At 37.8% G+C, this 18312-nt stretch overlaps 2 protein-coding genes across 5 annotated transcripts; both read right to left on the bottom strand.

Moving 5' to 3' along the window:
- Positions 1–107: 107 nt before the first annotated feature.
- On the bottom strand, positions 108–7102 carry LOC150032594 (uncharacterized). 4 transcript variants are annotated; one of them, XM_090306722.1, is made up of 5 exons: positions 6697–7102; positions 6514–6583; positions 6361–6423; positions 6161–6217; positions 108–5470 (listed from the first exon to the last, which is right to left on the bottom strand). In XM_090306722.1, the coding sequence occupies exon 5, from the start codon at positions 4705–4707 to the stop codon at positions 3943–3945; it is 765 nt and encodes a 254-aa protein (XP_090162848.1). In that variant the 5' UTR covers positions 4708–5470; positions 6161–6217; positions 6361–6423; positions 6514–6583; positions 6697–7102; the 3' UTR covers positions 108–3942. The 4 variants fall into 4 exon arrangements, with proteins under 4 accessions (XP_090162848.1, XP_090162846.1, XP_090162849.1 ...); XM_090306720.1 differs by lacking the exon at positions 6161–6217; XM_090306723.1 differs by lacking the exon at positions 6514–6583.
- LOC120090653 (uncharacterized) lies at positions 1508–2203 on the bottom strand. Its single transcript, XM_039048370.1, has one exon. It carries the CDS (start codon positions 2201–2203, stop codon positions 1508–1510), a length of 696 nt encoding a protein of 231 aa, XP_038904298.1.
- Positions 7103–18312: the final 11210 nt, after the last annotated feature.

Genomic DNA, 18312 nt, shown 5'->3' with positions numbered 1-18312 from the left:
ATAAAATAATAATAATAATAATGGTAATAATAAACTAAAAAGGAAATAAATATAATATATATTTTATTCTTTTCCTTATTCCATTTTATACTATTAAATTCCTTTCCTTCTCAAAAAAGAAATTAATTCCTATCATTAATTCCCAAATTGAATAATTTCACGCCAACAATTAAATTTCCGAACTTACACTTGAAGTCCAAAATCCCAAGAAAATGGCCTCCAACTAATAAATATTATTAAAATTTCAAATAATAAAAAATTATTGAAATTACATGATTACTAAAAAATATACGGGGTATTACATACTTCCTTCCTCAAAGAACTTTCGTCCTCGAAAGTTCATTCTTGAAAAAGCTCCGGGTACTGGGCCTTCATCTCATCCTCTCACTCCCAGGTAGCCTCCTTGAACTAGTGATTCTGCCACAGGACTTTCACAAAAGCAATTTTCCTGCAGTGCAATGTCTTCACCTCTATGACGAGGATCTCTATAGGCTTCTCTTCATAGCTCAAGTTGTCATTCAACTGCAAGGGCTCGAAGTCAACTATATGGGATGGGTCTGTCACAAACTTCTTTAGCATCAAACATGGAAGACATTATGAACGGAAGACAATGCTGGGGGAAATGCCAATCGGTAAGCTATAGGGCCAACTCGCTCCAAGACCTCGAAATGTCCAATGAATCTCGGACTCAACTTCCCTTTCCTACCAAACCTCAGAATATCTTTCATGGGTGCCACTTATAAGAACACTTTCACACCAATCTCAAATTCCAGGTCCTTACGTCTTACATCGGCATAACTCTTCTGTTTTCTCTGAGTTGTTTGCATACGAGCCCTGATATTCTGTATTGCCTCATTCGTGGCTTGAACTAATTCAAGTCCTAACAATTTCCTCTTTCCTACCTCATCCCAACACACAGGGGACCTGCAACTCTTCCCATATAGGGCCTCAAATGGTGACATCCCAATAGTGGATTAGTAGTTTTTATTATAAGCAAACTCCATTAAATGCAAGTGAGCATCCCAGCTTCCTGAAAACTCTAAGGTATAGGCACGCAACATGTCTTCCAATATCTGATTCAATCGCTCTGTCTACCCATCAGTCTGTGGGTGGAAAGCTGTACTTAAATCTAACCGGGTCCCCAAAGCTGTCTGAAGACTTTTCTAGAAGTTAGACGTGAAACGAGGATCTCTGTCCTACACGATGGACACAGGCACTCCGTGCAATCTCACCACCTCCTTCATGTATATCTGTGCCCAATTATTTATTGAAAAAGTGGACTTCCCAGGTATGAAATGTGCAAACTTTGTAAGTCTGTCCACCACCACCCATACCACATTGAAACCTTTGACTGTCTGTGGCAACCCCACGATGAAGTCCATAGACACATGCTCCCACTTCCATTCTGGTACACCCAATGGCTATAACAAGCCTGCTGGTTTCTGCCTCAGGGTTTTCACCTGCTGGCACACCAAGTACTTACTAACGAACTTTGCAATCTCTCTTTTCATATCATCCACCAGTAGTAACGTTTCAAGTCCTCATACATCTTGGTGCTGTCGGGGTGAATCGAAAATAAGGAACTATAAGCCTCTAACAACAACTTATTTTTAATATCACTAACTGCTGGCACGTACAAATGTCCCTGATAAAGGAGGCCACCTTCCACTGATACTGAGAATTCACCATCCTGGCTTGACTCCACCCTATGAAGTCTCTCCTCCAGATGAGGGTCACCTTGCTGCGCATCAATAATCTTCTGCCTTAGACTCGATCGCACTGACAACAGTGCTAACTGTGTCATGACCTTTCCCACTGCCACTGCAATCTCTGCCCTCTCTAGCTCCCTGCACAAATGAGTATGTCTAGTAATAAGGGCTACTGAATGAGCCACCCTTCTGCTTAGAGCATCTGCCACTACATTTGCCTTTCTTGGGTGGTACAAAATTTCACAGTCATAATCCTTCACCAGCTCCAACCACCTTCTTTGCCTCATGTTCAACTCTTTATGAGTGAAAAAGTACTTTAAACTCTTATGGTCGGTAAAGATCTGTAACTTCTTTCTATACAAGTAATGCCTCCAGATCTTGAGAGCAAAAACCACTGCTGCTAATTTCAAGTCGTGAGTGGGATAATTCTGTTCAGCTTCTTTAACTGACGTGAAGCGTAAGCAACTACTCTGCCCTGTTGCATCAATACGCATCCCAACCCCTTCTTGGACACGTCACTATAAATGACAAAACCACCTGATTCATCTGATACTATAAGGACTGGGGCTGAAACCAACCTCTGCTTGAGGTCTTGGAAACTGTTTTTACAAGCCTCATTCCAAACAAAAGCCGCTCCCTTCCGGGTCAACTAGGTCAATGGGGCGGCTATGCGAGAGAAATCCTTTACAAATCGTCTATAGCAGCCTGCTAACCCTAGGAAACTGCCTTAATTTTTGCAGGGTCCACAGAGACACCTTCCTTCGATATTACATGCCCTAGAAAGGACACCTGCCTCAACCAAAATGCACATTTAGAAAACTTAGCATATAGCTTATTGGCCCTCAACATTTCCAAAACTTTCCACAAATGCTCCTCATGTTTGGTCTCTGTCTTGGAATATACCAAGATATCATCAATAAAAACAATCACAAAGGTGTTGAGGAATTCCTTGAACACCCTATTCATCAAATCCATGAACACTGCTGGTGCATTCGTTAGACCGAACGACATTACTATGAACTCATAATGTCCATACCTCAAACGAAAAGCTGTCTTGGTTATGTCACTATCTTTTATTCTCAACTGATGGTATCCTGATCGGAGATCAATCTTTGAGAATACTGTAGCTCCCTGCAACTGGTCGAAAAAATCATCAATCCTGGGGAGGGGATACTTATTCTTGACGGTCACCTTGTTCATCTCTCTATAATCAATGCATAGACGTAACGATCCATCCTTCTTTTTCATAAACAAAACAGGTGCACCCCATGGTGACACGCTAGGGCGTATGAAACCCTTGTTCAACAACTCTTGCAATTGGACCTTCAATTTCTTCAACTCTGTCGGGGCCATCCTGTATGGAGCCTTCGAAATAGAGGTTGTGTCTGGCTCCAACTCAATAGCAAAATCTATCTACCGCTGGGGGGGCAGTCCGGGAAGATCCTCTGGAAAAACGTCTGGAAAATCCCTCACTACTGGCTCCAAAGTCAAGGTAACTTCAGTCTCTTTAGTGTCCACCACACTGGCCATAAAGCCCCAAGCTCCTTGGTCAAATAGTCTAGCCTTCAATGCTGAATTCACTTTGGGTAGGACTACGGTCCCAACCCCTTTAAACTTAAAACTGGCTCCTGTAGGATGGTTAAAGATGACCTCCTTATGGGAGCAATCTATGCTGGCATGATTAGCAGCTAACCAATCCATGCCAATATCACATCAAAATCACGCATATCTAAAATTATCAAGGTTACATCTAATGTGCGATTTTCTACCTCTACCTGATATGCTTTTATCTTTTCTATAGCTAACATGATCTCTTCTGATGGAATGGAAATAGACAATGCAAATGGCAAAGGTTCTGAGTCTAACATGGCATGCCTCACAAATACAATAGATATAAACGAATGCGAAGAGCCAGAGTAAAAAAAAACTAAAGCATGGTGCCCCAAAATGGGAAGCGTACCAGTCACCATGGTGCCTGACTTTTCGGCCTTACGTCGAGTGGTAGAGAACACCCTACCCTGCTGTTGCTGATGACTCGGGCCCCTCTGAAACGAGCTTATGGGCTGGCCCCATGTTCAGGCGTGTTCCTCCTTGGACATTTCTCTGACATATGCCCCTTCTAGGCACATCGAAAACAGACCTCAGAGCCAGCTAGACAACATCCCCAGTGTCGCTTACCACAAGTAGTACATATCGGCCTATCCTCCCTGCCAGTCACAACTTGGGAACCCTACTATCCCCACTGACGTGGGGCATTCACTATGTTCTGGTTCCTCTGTTGATGCTCAGGAGCCCTGGGCTCAGCCTTCCTTTTTTGACCTGCGGAGGTCCATATCCCGAGCGACCTCCTGTATTCCTCTCCCACCTGAGAGTCAGGATCAATCCTTATGGTGAGCTGTAGTGCCGCAACATACGTCTTGAAGTCCAAGGTATGCACCATACCTTGCAGTCCACTCCTCAGGCCCTGGATGAATCTCTCTATCCTCGCTGCCTCGGTGGCTACTAGTTCAAGAGCAAAGCGAGACAACTTATCAAATTTCTGCTCATACTTCTCTACCGACATAACTCTCTGCCTCAAGGTTAAGAATTCTGTCTGTTTGTTGTATCGGGTGTTGGCCGAAAAGTACTTCTCATAAAAGCGCTCCTTGAACTGTTCCCAGGTTGTAAGTTCACCACCAATATCAATCATCTTCTCTGCTGAATGCCACCAGATTTTCACGTTACTAGTCAATATGAAGACTGCGCATTGAAGCCTGTACTCTTCTGGACATCTCATAAAACGGAATATCGTCTCAATAGATGACAACCACATCTCTGCTTTGGTGGGGTCCCCTAACAATCCATCAAAGGAGCGAGGGTCATACTTCCTGAAATCTCTCAGATGTTTAGCCTCAAAAGACAGGACCTGCATGTCTCTATCCTGCGGTCGAGTCTGTTGTAACTGCTCGGGTAGCACCGGTTTCTCTTGAGCCTGGGTCTGGGCAATCTGTCTTGCCATTGTGCTACGAATAAGCTCCTACAGCTTTCCCATTAGGGAGGATGCAACAACTTCACTAATTCTGGCTTCCATTGCCTTTTCATCAATTCGGGTCATAGGCGGATTTGGAGCTACCGAGGCAGTCTGGCTACTCTCAGCTCCCTCTGCTTGCGCTCCTTCTTTAACTGTCTTTCTTGTTCTAGGTTTAGGTGCCATGTTCTGTCATGAACTCATAAATTAACTATCTATCTTTGGGTCTTTCTCAGAAATCATGTTTTTAAAATACTACATCACTAATCTCATACATGCATTGAAACTTTCATTAGTAGGACATACCTGGTGATGACGAAGGATCCGTTATTGGGCCATAGGGACTATTTAGACTTACGTAGTAAGTCAGTCTACAAATCCAAAACATGGGCTCTGATACCAACTGTAACAACCTGACCCTCTAGGACTTAAGTTAGGCCGTTACTAAATATATGCATGCATGTAACTCAAAACGACACTCTGTTATGGCGAAATAAATGCTAATTAAATAAGGCAAGTTCAAAAGACTTTCATTAAATTCAAATATTAAAACAACAGTAGGGTACCCATAAATCATAAAGGATAATAAATAAGTCTGAAAAACGATTCTTAATAGTAAGTTTTAAACATCAAAACAAAAGAGAAGAGAAACATGAAAAGAACTCTAAATCTCATGAGCAGAAGCGTAAAAACTAGTCCCAGTGGCTCGATCACGAATTTCGTTTGTCCATCGCCGATGCATCTCTACCATTACCTGAAACAACAACATGAGAAAGAATGAGTACAAAATACTCAGTAAGTAACCCCACTACTAGGGTCAGGTTAGACATCTATGTCCCCTAGATGCCTATCTCTGGTAGAACATATAAATTGTTCGAGTCCTCAAGGGACACATACATACGTGAAAAATTGAGTTCTATCCTACTGTAGCTAAATATGCCCGCTATCTTTGGTGAATCCTGAAGAAAACCAATCTGGTGAATCCCGAAGGAAACACAAACTGGTGAATCTCGAAGGAGACACAAACCTGGTGAATCCCGAAAGAAACACAAACTGGTGAATCTCAAAGGAAACACAAACCTAGTGGGCATTCTAACTAATCAATAAAATCACTAGCATACGCTCGACACCATATTTATCACAATAACTCTATGACATACATATATGCTTCAACATCATGGCTCTACAACAAACACACATGCCTCAATATTTATAGATCACATACAACCTCATGGAATCAAATATTATCTCATGCTAGCATTCAAGTATCCATGTGCACAAATACATCTTTCATATCCTCAAGCAAAAACGTACAACGGTTATACTAAACTATCAGTTCATCATGCTGTCATTCTACCGTAACATATACTAAACTATCAGTTCATCATGTTGTCATACATCCAGTGACTGGCCCCTGGGCAGTTCTAGTAGTAAGATTACTTACCTTAAATTTGGTCGCAATTTAATCCAAGTAATTAACCCTCTTACAACTCTTGGAAGGCTTTGAATCCACCATATAACATACATTACAAATATTAATTTAGCACCCATGGTCAGAAAATAACAAATCCAAAGTTCTAAACTCATCTTTGGGGTCTAAATCCAATTAACTAAATTATTTAAAGATCTTCAATTTAACTTTACCTAAATCGAAAATCCGCAGACAATCTCAGACAGCCAACGAAACCAGCAACTCCAAGTAAAACCCTGACATAAGAACGCAACCAAGTTTTAAAATTAAAACCAAGGCCTAATCACACATATTTCAAGTACTGCCAAAAATCTGGGTAAACTCACCCAAGGTGTGATATGAGGCACACCAAATCTGCTAAAATAATTCCAATTTCACCAAACAACACCTTAATTCCTTCAAGAACATGAATCCAAAGTTGACACATAAAGGCCTCAATCGATTGGTGCCAAAAGTAAATGGGTAGTCAAGAATCAATTAAAAACAACCCCAAACAGTAGAAATCTTACCCAAGTTGATAAATCTGATGACGGCACAAGCAACGACGGTGGCGACAAGAGGAATCCGACGCAGATCCGATCGATTGAAAAAGAGGAGCGGCACTGGCGGCGGCTCTGATGTAGATGCGTCTGGAGCGGCGCTGGTCGGTTCGGACGAAGCGACTCGAATACGGGTGGCTTCAGCGTGGGAGACTGAAGTCGGATCTGGGCGGTGCAAAAGGTTGAGGTGCGAAGAGGCCGAAGTCGAATCTGGGTTGTTTGCGGCTCGGATCTGGGCTGGCGGTCAAGGTCAGCGGCAAGCGGCAGGGAGATCAAAACTGCTGGTTGAGGTCGGCGACGAGAAGGACGACGGCTGGCGAAAGATTAAAAAAGGGAGGGGGAAAGGCTTGGTCGCGCGCATGAGGGAGAAAGGGATTTGGAGGGGAGGTTTATAAAATAATAATAATAATAATAAACTAAAAAGGAAGTAAATATAAATTATATTTTATTCTTTTCCTTATTCCACTTTATACTATTAAATTTCTTTCCTTCTCAAAAAAGAAATTAATTCCTGTCATCAATTTCCAAATTGAATATTTCACGCCAACAATTAAATTCCCGAACTTACACTTGAAGTCCATAATCCCAAGAAAATGCCCTCCAACTAATAAAAATTACTGAAATTCCAAATAATAAAAAATTACTGAAATTACATTATTACTAAAAAATATATGGAGTGTTACACACAACTTCCCATATTCTTCAACTTCTCTCTTAAACCCTCATATATATATATACACTGTGATATACATATTTGATATATATTGTGATATATGCACTGTTTTTCTAATTTTTTTTAGCATTTATAGGAAATATATATTGTGATATATGTATTCGTTTATTTGATATGAATGAGAGTTTATTTATTATTACTATTATTATTTAGAATTTATGTATTATGATATATATATATATATATATATATATATATATATATATATATATATATACACATTTTGATTTGTTGAGATTTTTTACTATCTAAATGGTATTTATGATATATATACTATGAAATAAATGAAATTTATGACATATACTGTGATTTATGTCAAATATTAAACCAATATATGGTTTATATACCGTGATAAATTTCATATATTGGTTTATAGTGTGATTTATGTCAAGCATTGAGTCAAACTCTTATATACTGTGGTATATTTCATATATTCGTTAGGATATTTTCAAATACCTAACAAAATGTTATAATGTATATTTAAAGTATCCATAAATCCGCCAGATAAACCAATAAGTTGATACATGAAACCAACGTAAATAGAAAATAAAATTTGATTAAATATATCTTTTCTCTCCAATTAAACAAAATGAACAAAATCTCAACAGATAAATGTATTTTCCCTCTCTAATTAAACAAAAGGAATAAAATCTTAATAAATAAATACATTTTCTCTCTCCTACATTAAGGATGTTCCGTAAATATGGATTTTTTTTCCCTATGTCACATTTTCTCTCCAGTCGCTTAACACACTCAAGCGTATTTTAGTCCAAGAAAAATTCATTCAATCTTATATACAAAGATATAAAAAAATTTGGACATTTATGAAAAATAAGTTTTGAAAAGGGATTGAATCCGTAATAATCTCATAACCGAAATATGACCATTGGTTTCTTAGGTTGGACCTCCCACAAATATGTTCTCCAAGGATACCCAATATTTCATTTGTCAGCATAGTTCCCCTTATGTTAAGGGGGTTTTGAAAAAAAAAAATATATAATAAAAATTCAGTTGGACCAATATATATATATCAACACAGAAGACCCAAATAAAGTGTCTATATTTCATTGGTGTCCAAATTTCTATTATTTAAAATAATGTCTAAGTGAATTTCTTAATTTCATAAATATTAGGGCCTAATTACATTTTAGTCCCTAAACCATCTATCACAATTTTCAAAAAAGGAAATTGAAAAGTCTCCTCATCAATGAAGATATATTTAGACTATCGATTGTGATATTATCTTTTACCGATTTAATAAAACTTCCAATAGGTTTCTCTTTTATCAACCCTTGTTTATCGCTTTCGTATTTTGTAAATAACAAATTGTGGATTGAAAGATCTCCATATTTCTTCTCTATTTTATAATAGCAAAGTGAAACTTCTGAAACCTTAGAGTAGCTGACACTCAAACCATTTCTGGTTGATTGAAGGTTAAAATCTGGTAACTTTTTAACTGCGTAGTCTTCATCTATTCCATATATAGTATGTAAATCGTTCAATTTTTTTTTTTAAATCCTATTTCCATACTTATTAGTATAAACTAATAGCTTTTGGTGATATGTACTCAATTGTTTTTGAAAGTATCAATATTTATGACATAATTTAATTTAGGTTTATAATCTATATTGTGGTTTAATCTGAAAAATATGGGTTGTGAATGTGGGATTTATGCATATATACTTTGCAATTATGTTTTATATTGAATAAAGTGTATTTGTTAAACTTTGACATATATGTTTTATGTTGAACATTAAGTCAATCTGCGATTTATATATTATAGTATGACTGATAAAGAAATTTGGTTAAATAATATATACTCTTAATTTATATATTATATTGTTATATACTGGAGGACATCTATATTACATGTAATGTGAATTATGTAATTGATAACTTGTAGAAATACAAGTTATACTGCTTTATTTAGATATTGCGATTAAAAGAGAGGAAAGTTGCATCAGTTGTAGAGAAATTAGCTAAGAAATGCAAGAATTATAAATTGTCGTCAATACACCCACTAACACCATTGCAATGGTAGAAAAGAATATTTCAAATCTGTTTTGCAGGAAATCAAGTCACCATATGTGTTCATGGCTCAAGAGAAAAAGATCAACACATGTACGTCGCATTGCGCCCATCATTCAGGAATGAATAGACGATCAATGCAATGACGGTGCATGCGATAATCGATCAAGAGCTTTGCGATCAACGCAACTTCAACCGCATGTGGTAATAAAAAACAACACCGCATGCGAGCACACGATAGAAAGATGCAAATGATCAATGCAATCTCGGAGGATTTTGACACGTGTACAACTAACTGTTGTGCATTTTCGACGGATTGATTGCATAACAGAAGGAATATTTATTCCACCATTTTCGGAATTTCCATAACAATAAAGTGGGGACCACATGACAGAGAGTCAGAGCATTCATCTATAAATACCTTCAGAGAATTCACTGAAAAATATACTTGATACGAGGCTATTTTGATATTTGTATATTGAGAGAGAGGCTGATCTGAGTGTTGATCGGAGAAGATCTGAGAAGAAAAGAGGCAAGGCCGAGAGGTGAGTCTCAGGGCGAATCATTCCAAATTCCCGCCGTGAAGCTCTGTACCTATATCAACTCTACCGGTTGAGTAAGCCTGAGAGGGACGCTCATCCTTCCATTCACTCCATACGCCGGTAAGGGATTTCTCCATCCAGATTTGTGTCAAGACATTGGCAGTCTTTTATATTTGTTTCTATCTCTATCATCAATTGTATCTCATCTTCTTAGTCTAAATCATTCACACCATGTATCAGACGCTAAATAATAGTATTGAATGTCAATACCTCTAGGAAGGATTGGTCGCCTAAGCTTGATGAAGCACTATGAGCATACAAGACTGCCTATAAAACACCAATTGGCATGTCCCCGTATGCCCTGGTCTTTGGAAAAGCTTGTCATCTGCCGCTCGAGTTGGAACATAAGGCGATGTGGGCATGCAAGAAGCTGAAGTTTGATTTAGCAAGTGCGGGGAAAGTCCGGAAGCTGCAATTGAACCAGTTGGTCGAATGGCGAAGGGAAGCCTATGAAAATACCAAGATCTATAAGGAGAAAACCAAGAAGTGGCATGACAACTGCATAAATGATCGGACATTTGTCGAAGGTCAATAGGTATTATTATTTAATGCACGTTTGTGATTGTTCCCAGGAAAGTTGAAGTCTTGCTGGTCTGGGTCGTTCCGAATCAAGACTATCTTTCCTCACGGCGCAGTGGAACTAACAACTTTAGACGGGAACAACGCATTTAAAGTCAATGGTCAACGTATTAAGCTTTACTATGGAGGCGACATAGATCGACGCATAGATACCATTGACTTAGGCAAGCAGGATTAACCGCTTGCAGGGGATGTGATTGCGGTAATTCTGAGAACTTCTTTCATTCAACATCCCTATCTATGTTTACTTGCTTTCTTTACAACTTTCCTTTACTTCTTTCTAAATTACGTTATTTACTACTTATTAGAATTAGCTTTTAATGCTTTCTGTATTTACCTTCAATTTAATTCAGTTGATTATTTCCATGTCATGTTTAATTTCTTTAATTTGTATGCATTAGTAGCGTTGTTCTTAACTTTTGTGAATGACTAGATGAAACATTGAACATCGCAAAGTCTTTTTGACTTGTTATTGATGAATTAAAAAGAAAAATAAAAATTGGTATGTAATGCAATGATGGGTGCATTGTGGGATAACAAGAGACACCTTGCATCCATTACACTCTGCGTTGAGGGGTGTGTTGTGCGGGTATGTGTCCTTTGCCCGTCCTTAGTGAAATTGCAGTATGTTGAGGTAGTGTTGTGCTAGTAGAAATATCGTGCACCCGATCCTCCAGAAATGCGTTGAATTAAGGGGTGTGTTGCGGGGATGCATGCGTTGTTGCCCGTCCTCAACAAAAATGCATTTGCGTTAATGAAAGCACGGTGTTAATTTTTAATCGTGCACCCATCTGAATCAAATTCAAAGATAATTTCAATTCATTATTTTTGTATTTAATTAAATTCTTTGATTCTTTGTACAGGCAACGAATTTTTGTATTGCATAATTTGTAATTACTTGTATACTTAGTTAATTTTCAATACAACTGAGTAGCAATTCTATCCATATGCCTGTGCCTCTTCTTTATCATCCTTTGTCAACTATGCGATATTCTTAATCTTTCTTTTTGCATTATTCATTGCGTTGCCATGATGTATAATATGCATACACTTAGAAACATTTTCCACACTCTGTATTTTCTGACTAACATTTAGTTAATTCGTAGCTCAACAGTACTTTACCTTTTATCCTTCAAAATTCTGCGCAAACATTCTTTTTGAAATTTTGTCTAAGTGTTTGTCTATTTTGTCCAAACAACGCAATGAGGACCTTGCACATCTCTAAATTTGTAGGTGGGGAAGGTCTGAGCATATGAGATCAAGAGTATGCGGTCATTAAGAAAAATGCGCTCACTTTAAAAATATATATATATATTTTTCATATAAATTCCAATGTCAGCGGAAGGGAAACCTCAAAAACAATCCCAACCTGATAAGAGTTAAGTGTGAATAGAGCCTGCTCGTAGTTGGATGTTCGCATGACACCCGTGGGAGCAATCCAAAACGAAGATGGGTTTCTAAGAACAATGCAACATGAAAAGAAAAAATGAGAAAGAAAAAGAAAAGAAAACAAGAGACAACTCTCTGAAATTCATGAGTTAAAGTTGAGATTGGCACACAACCGTAGTTGGATGTTCACATGACACCCGTGGGAACAAGCCAAAACGAAGGGTGTAACCATGATCAACAGTCTCTTATAAATGACGCAAAGTTTGACCACCGCATCCAGACTCATCAAGTTGTTTTACAAGAAGAGGTAAACATTCTTTTTAAAACTAGAAAATCATTTTTTAGCAGAATTTTGTAGTATAGAAGAATAAAGTAGGGCTTTGATATGAATTAGCAAGGATAGAAGGAAATTGCGTTATCAAGTAATGTGCCTAAGTGGAGCATTCGAAACAACCAATCGACGCAAAATTTAGGATAGGAATTGAGCATTATTACCTTAGTAGAAGATATGCTTGAGGACAAGCATATATCTAAATTTGGGGGTGTGATAACTTGTAGAAATACAAGTTATTTATACTGCTTTATTTAGATATTGCATTTAAAAGAGAGGAAAGTTGCGTCATTGTAGAGAAATTAGCTAAGAAATACAAGAATTATAAATTTTCGTCAATACACCCCCTAATACTATTGCAATGGTAGAAAAGAATATTTCAAATCTGTTTTGCAGGAAATCAAGTCACCGTATGCATTCATGGCTCAAGAGAAAAAGATCAACGCATCTACGTCGCATTGCGCCCATCATTCAGGAATGAATAGACGATCAACACAATGACGGCGGATGCGACAATCGATCAAGAGATTTACGATCAACGCAACTTCAATCACATGCGGTAATAAAAAAAAACACCGCATGTGAGCACACGATCGAAAGATGCAAATGAGCAATGCAATCGTAGAGGATTTTGACACGTGTACAACTAACCGTTGTGCATTTTCGACGGATTGATTACATAACAGAAGAAATATTTATTCCACCATTTTCGAAATTTCCATAACAATAAAGTGGGGACCACATGACAGAGAGTCAGAGCATTCATCTATAAATACCCTCAGAGAATTCACTGAAAAATATACTTGATACGAGGCTATTTTGATATTTGTATATTGAGAGAGAGGCTGATCTGAGTGCTGATCGGAGAAGATCTGAGAAGAAAAGAGGCAAGGCTGAGAGGTGAGTCTCAGGGCGAATCATTCCAAATCCCCGCCGTGAAGCTCTGTACCTATATCAACTCTACCGGTTGAGCAAGCCTGAGAGGGACGCTCATCCTTCCATTCACTCAATACACCGGCAAGGGATTTCTCCATCCAGATTTGTGTCAAGACATTGGCAGTCTTCTATATTTGTTTCTATCTCTATCATCAATTGTATCTCATCTTCTTAGTCTAAATCATTCACACCATGTATCAGACGCTAAATAATAGTATTGAATGTCATGATCACTTTCATATCCATCTTTCTGTCTATTTCCGTTCCTCCATTAATCGCTTTCTCCATGATGTTTTCTTAATCCCTTGGTAATTAGAATGAATTAAACAAGTAAATTAATCTTGCTAAAGAAATAAATATGTTTAGTTAAAGCATGGTAGACGACATCTTCACCTGTGAGAGCAGAAGTGAAGATGCCATTCTGTCTGTCGAGAGAATGTTAGAAGAATGTGTTAACTAAAGCGAGAAGTACTTCCAGAGATGGAAGCAACCTTGCGTTCATTATGTTCATCGTTGTCTCACCACAGAGATGTGGGAACGTGGCCGATCACTGAGAGGTGTACGCCAAAAGAAAGCGAAACCATAGTTAAATCTTTAACACAATTAATGAACTTGCGATGTTTATAACAATTACCCTTTCTATTTTTGTTTCATACATAAAGACTTGTCATTGCATAACACGACCCTTTGTATAATCTTCACAGTCAGTCTCAATCTCGGTATCATGTATCAGTATCTTGTATCTTGTATCATAATAGCTTAGGTTTACTTTTATCGCACTTTATTTTACTCCACACTTTGCTTTACCACATATTTTACTTTACCGCAATTTTTAATACCTGTATAAACACAACTTTTATTAATTGAAAAACCTCCGGTCGCATATATCACAAATGTAACACATTAACTATGCAATCCTTGTGTGCGACCTCAGATCACTCCGAGAAACTTGCGGTGAAATTATACTTGGTTTCAACACAAGGAAACTTGTGACAACACATAGCATACTACAAACATTCCATTAATAACGCATACATCTAAAAGTAGTATCGCATATCATCGCAACATATATCGTAGTGCGTGTGCTTAAAATTGAAACATAAAAAATAATGTCAACAGTAATATATCATATAGTGTGGGTTATCTAAAATAATATTCAAATATTGCAATATTGTAGCATGTTATAGAAAAACGGTTCGTGTAAAAATTTCGGGTGAAAAAGCAGAACAGAGACGAAATGAAATTATTTTTGGTTCTTCAAGTAAGTAGGACTCCAAGAAACAATATGAAAAGAGGAAGTTTAAACTCTTAAATTTCAATTCCTAGATATAAGTTCTTTAAAAACATACTATATATTATAATGTTTCGTAATGTATTTCAATAGATTATTAATCTTCAAGTATAATGATTATTTTTGCTTAATTTAATACTGATTGATGTGGTACATGTCAAGTTCACATTAAAATATAACTTAATGACAACGATGATAAGTACTATAAACTTTAAAGAATAACTTAATGACAACATAGTGCCAAAAAACAACCATTTAACAAAACTTTCGAATGAGACAACCATTCATCTTAGTATATTTCAAATATACTTTCAAATGAAACTATTTTAGTGCCAAAAAGACATCATAATATGATGTTTTATATTTCATTATATAACAAATCTTAGTATATTTTATATATTAGTGAGAACATTTCGTACACCTAACACAATGTTCCAAAGTATATTAAAAAATAATCATCTAATGAACAGACATTTTTATTAGTATACTTTAAAATATAACTTAACGATAATGATGGTTCATGTAACACGAAATATATAAATGGAGGATGTGAAGTGCAGCAACCATGAAGATGGAATAAAGAATACCGAACCATTGATTGTGAAATGGTTGCAATCTTAAAACAGTTTAGAATCTATAATAAATGACACTACTGCTAACCAATATAATGGCTCCCATTTAATATATTTGAGCAAAATCTCTTTCCAACTTTTATTAACCTTCGAAAATATAGAAAAAATCTAATAAATAGCCCCAAAAGTACTTCCGACTAACCAATTCGGATTCTTCAAATATAATAACTCTAATGTAATATATTAGAAAAACTCTAATTTAATATGTTTGAGCAAAATTTCTTTCCAACATTGATTAACCTTCGAAAATATAGAATTTTTTTTTAATAAATAGTCCTAAAAGTACTTATGGCTAACCAATTTAGATTCTTCAAATATAATAGCTCTAATTTAATATATGAAAATTGGCACGCAAGAGATACCTAAATAGCATAAAACATATATTAAAGCATTTGTGCTACATATTAAAGTCAATATATATTATGATATGCTTGTTACCAATATATAATTTATATAAGCTCAAAATAAACATGGAATATTATATTGGAGCAAGAATGAAACATACTGTATATGTGATGCCCCAAAGATTTATTCACAAATATGTTTATTAAAAAAAAAAAGAAAAAAAAAGAGAGGGTTAATAGTTAAATTAAGGAAAAGAGAAGGAGAAGTAGGATTATAAATTAGAGCTTAGGGAACCTCGGTTTGCATGCAAGAAAGATTTTTTTTCTTTTTCCTTTTCTTCTTCTTCCTTCTAACCCTCACGATCCCCTTCACAGTGCTTTTCTGCCGCTGCCTCCTCTTCCTCATCAGTCGCGCCCTTCAGGGTTTTCTTTTCTCTTCTTTTCCGGCCGACCTCTTGCTTCCAGCCGCGCGAGGAGTCGTGCTCATCTTCGTCATCGACCAAGCCCACGCCCGTCGAAGCCGCTGAAGTAGCGATCTAGCTGTGCTCTCACCAGTCCGTCGACCCGAAACGACGATCGAACAGTCGAAGTCGCGACTCAGAGCCGCATCTCTCTCTCTCTCTCTGATGCATCGTCTTCCCCGTCCGCCAGCCGCCGGTCTAAACCCAAGTGTCGTTCGTCAGTCTTGGCGTGGTCGGTTCTGGTTACCACGGATCGTGGTGGTTCCGTTCGATCTGTCTGTTGGTGTAAGTTTTGATTTCCCCTTTTGGCAGCCCATCATCATTTGGAATTCTTGGGCCTAAGCTAATCTTCAACCATGGAATTTGTGGTTGATTTCAGGAACGTGTGGCAGTGAAGGAAGTTTTTGACGGAGTAAGGGTTTGTTTTGGGATAGTTCGTTATCCCAAGGTAAGTGGTTTACTGCCGGTATTGCCCTAAGATCTTGATAAGCCTGCTAGTCAGAAGGAAAATTCTTATGTCACTGTATGTATGAGTAAAATGTGCTAAAGTTTGATGTATAGGTAACTGTGATAAAGTTTGATGTATGGGTAACTATGCTGAAGTTTGATGTTTGGGTAACTGTGATAAATTTGATGCTGATTCATGGCGTTGATTGCATGCTTATGTCTGTCTGAGATTTTAATGACTGTTAGTGCCAGGATTCATGGCCTTGATTGTATGCTTATGTCTATTTGAGATTTTAGTGGTTGTTAGTGTTGTCATTGGGTTATGCACATCGCATGTTGTGAGCCTTCGGGCCCACACCCTATGCTTATGTACGGTGTCCTTTTGGGATCAACACTTATGTTTATGCCTGTGACCTTTACTGTCACTACTTATGAAAGCGTGCCTTCGGGTTCGCCCCTTATGCCTATGCCTATGCCTACGCCTATGATGTCCTTGTGCACTTTGGTCCAATGGAAAGACTAACAGATCACTGAGTGGGCCCAATAATGGGCCGCTTACTGAGTATACTTTTATACTCACCTTTTTTTTTCCCTATTTTTCAGGTAAGAGTAATGATAGATCGGCGCATGACAAGATAGATCCATGACTTGGCCATTAGGACGACTTACTACTTCTGCACTTAGTGTCATGTTTTGGAGTCTAGTTTAGGAGTTAGGCGTTTTAAACTCTCATGCAATATTCATTAATTTTATTATTTGACTATTTAATTGTTTTCCATTTTAAAGTTGGGTTAGGAGTACCCCGACAATAAATTTTATTTTTGTTTTAGTTTATCTATTATTATTTATTTATGTTTTCTTACCTTTGCTCATTTGAGCATTATTAAATAAAATTTCAGCTCTTTTATTTATTTGATTAGAAAAAAAAAAAAAGAAATGTACATCAAGCCTATGCATGCATGAAGTAGTGTCCTAGAAATAGGTAGGAAAGTAGGGTCATTACAGTTGGTATTAGAGCCTAAGTTTTAGGTTCTGTAGACTGACTTACATCGTGAGTCCAATCTGTTCCTTATGGCCACAAATGGATCTTTCTTCATCGCCAAGTATGTTGTTTAAAGTCCTTTAGGGAAATATATATGAAATCTTACCTGTTGTGCAGTCGTTTGATGGTTTACCCTACTAGCGTATATTAAAGTATTGTGTGTGGTCACCAAGTATGGCGCCACGAACTAGAGGAAGGGGCAGTCAAGGTAAAAAAGTAGTTGGGGAGTGGGACCCTGACCTGCAAGAACCCGAGGTGCAGAGCCAAGAGGTACGAGACCCACCACCTCGTGACCCTTCTGGGTCAACTTGGCAGAAGGTTAGACCAAGAAGCGGGCCTTAAGCTTCGACTGTGCCCCCACCAGGACCGTCATCCTCAGAAATTCCAGTAGAATATATGGCTATGGCTACAGCCATTGGGAATGTCGTCATTAAGCCATAGTAGGATAGCTAAGGGGTATGGTGGCTGAGTAGATAGCTTAACACGCTCAGTCACAGCAGGCACTGTCCTCGTCAATCCCGTTACCATCAGTTCAGAATCAGGATAGGGTCGCGAATCGGTTCGTGGCGGGCCCTTCCTTGGAGGCCGGTTATCTACAAGATTTCAAGAAGTATGATCTCTCGACATTTAACGGGTCCCTGAAAGACCCCACAAATGCAGAATTGTGGTTGTCCACTGTTGAGGGGATTTTTCAGTACATGAGGTGTCTAGAGAAGCAAAAGCTGCAGTGTGCTGCTTTCGTTCTCATCAATAATGCCAACCATTGGTGGC

This window comes from Benincasa hispida, chromosome 11 (assembly GCF_027475165.1).
Source record: "Benincasa hispida cultivar pf3 chromosome 11, pf3_genome.v1.1, whole genome shotgun sequence".
Lineage (NCBI taxonomy): Eukaryota > Viridiplantae > Streptophyta > Magnoliopsida > Cucurbitales > Cucurbitaceae > Benincasa > Benincasa hispida.
Note: the sequence above shows the minus strand (reverse complement) of the source record. Positions and strands in the feature narration are given on the sequence as shown.

Coding starts and splice junctions, on each gene's coding strand:
- LOC120090653 (XM_039048370.1), bottom strand. CDS start 2,203: ATGCGTATTGATGCAACAGGGCAGAGTAGTTGCTTACGCTTCACGTCA.
- LOC150032594 (XM_090306722.1), bottom strand. CDS start 4,707: ATGGCAAGACAGATTGCCCAGACCCAGGCTCAAGAGAAACCGGTGCTA.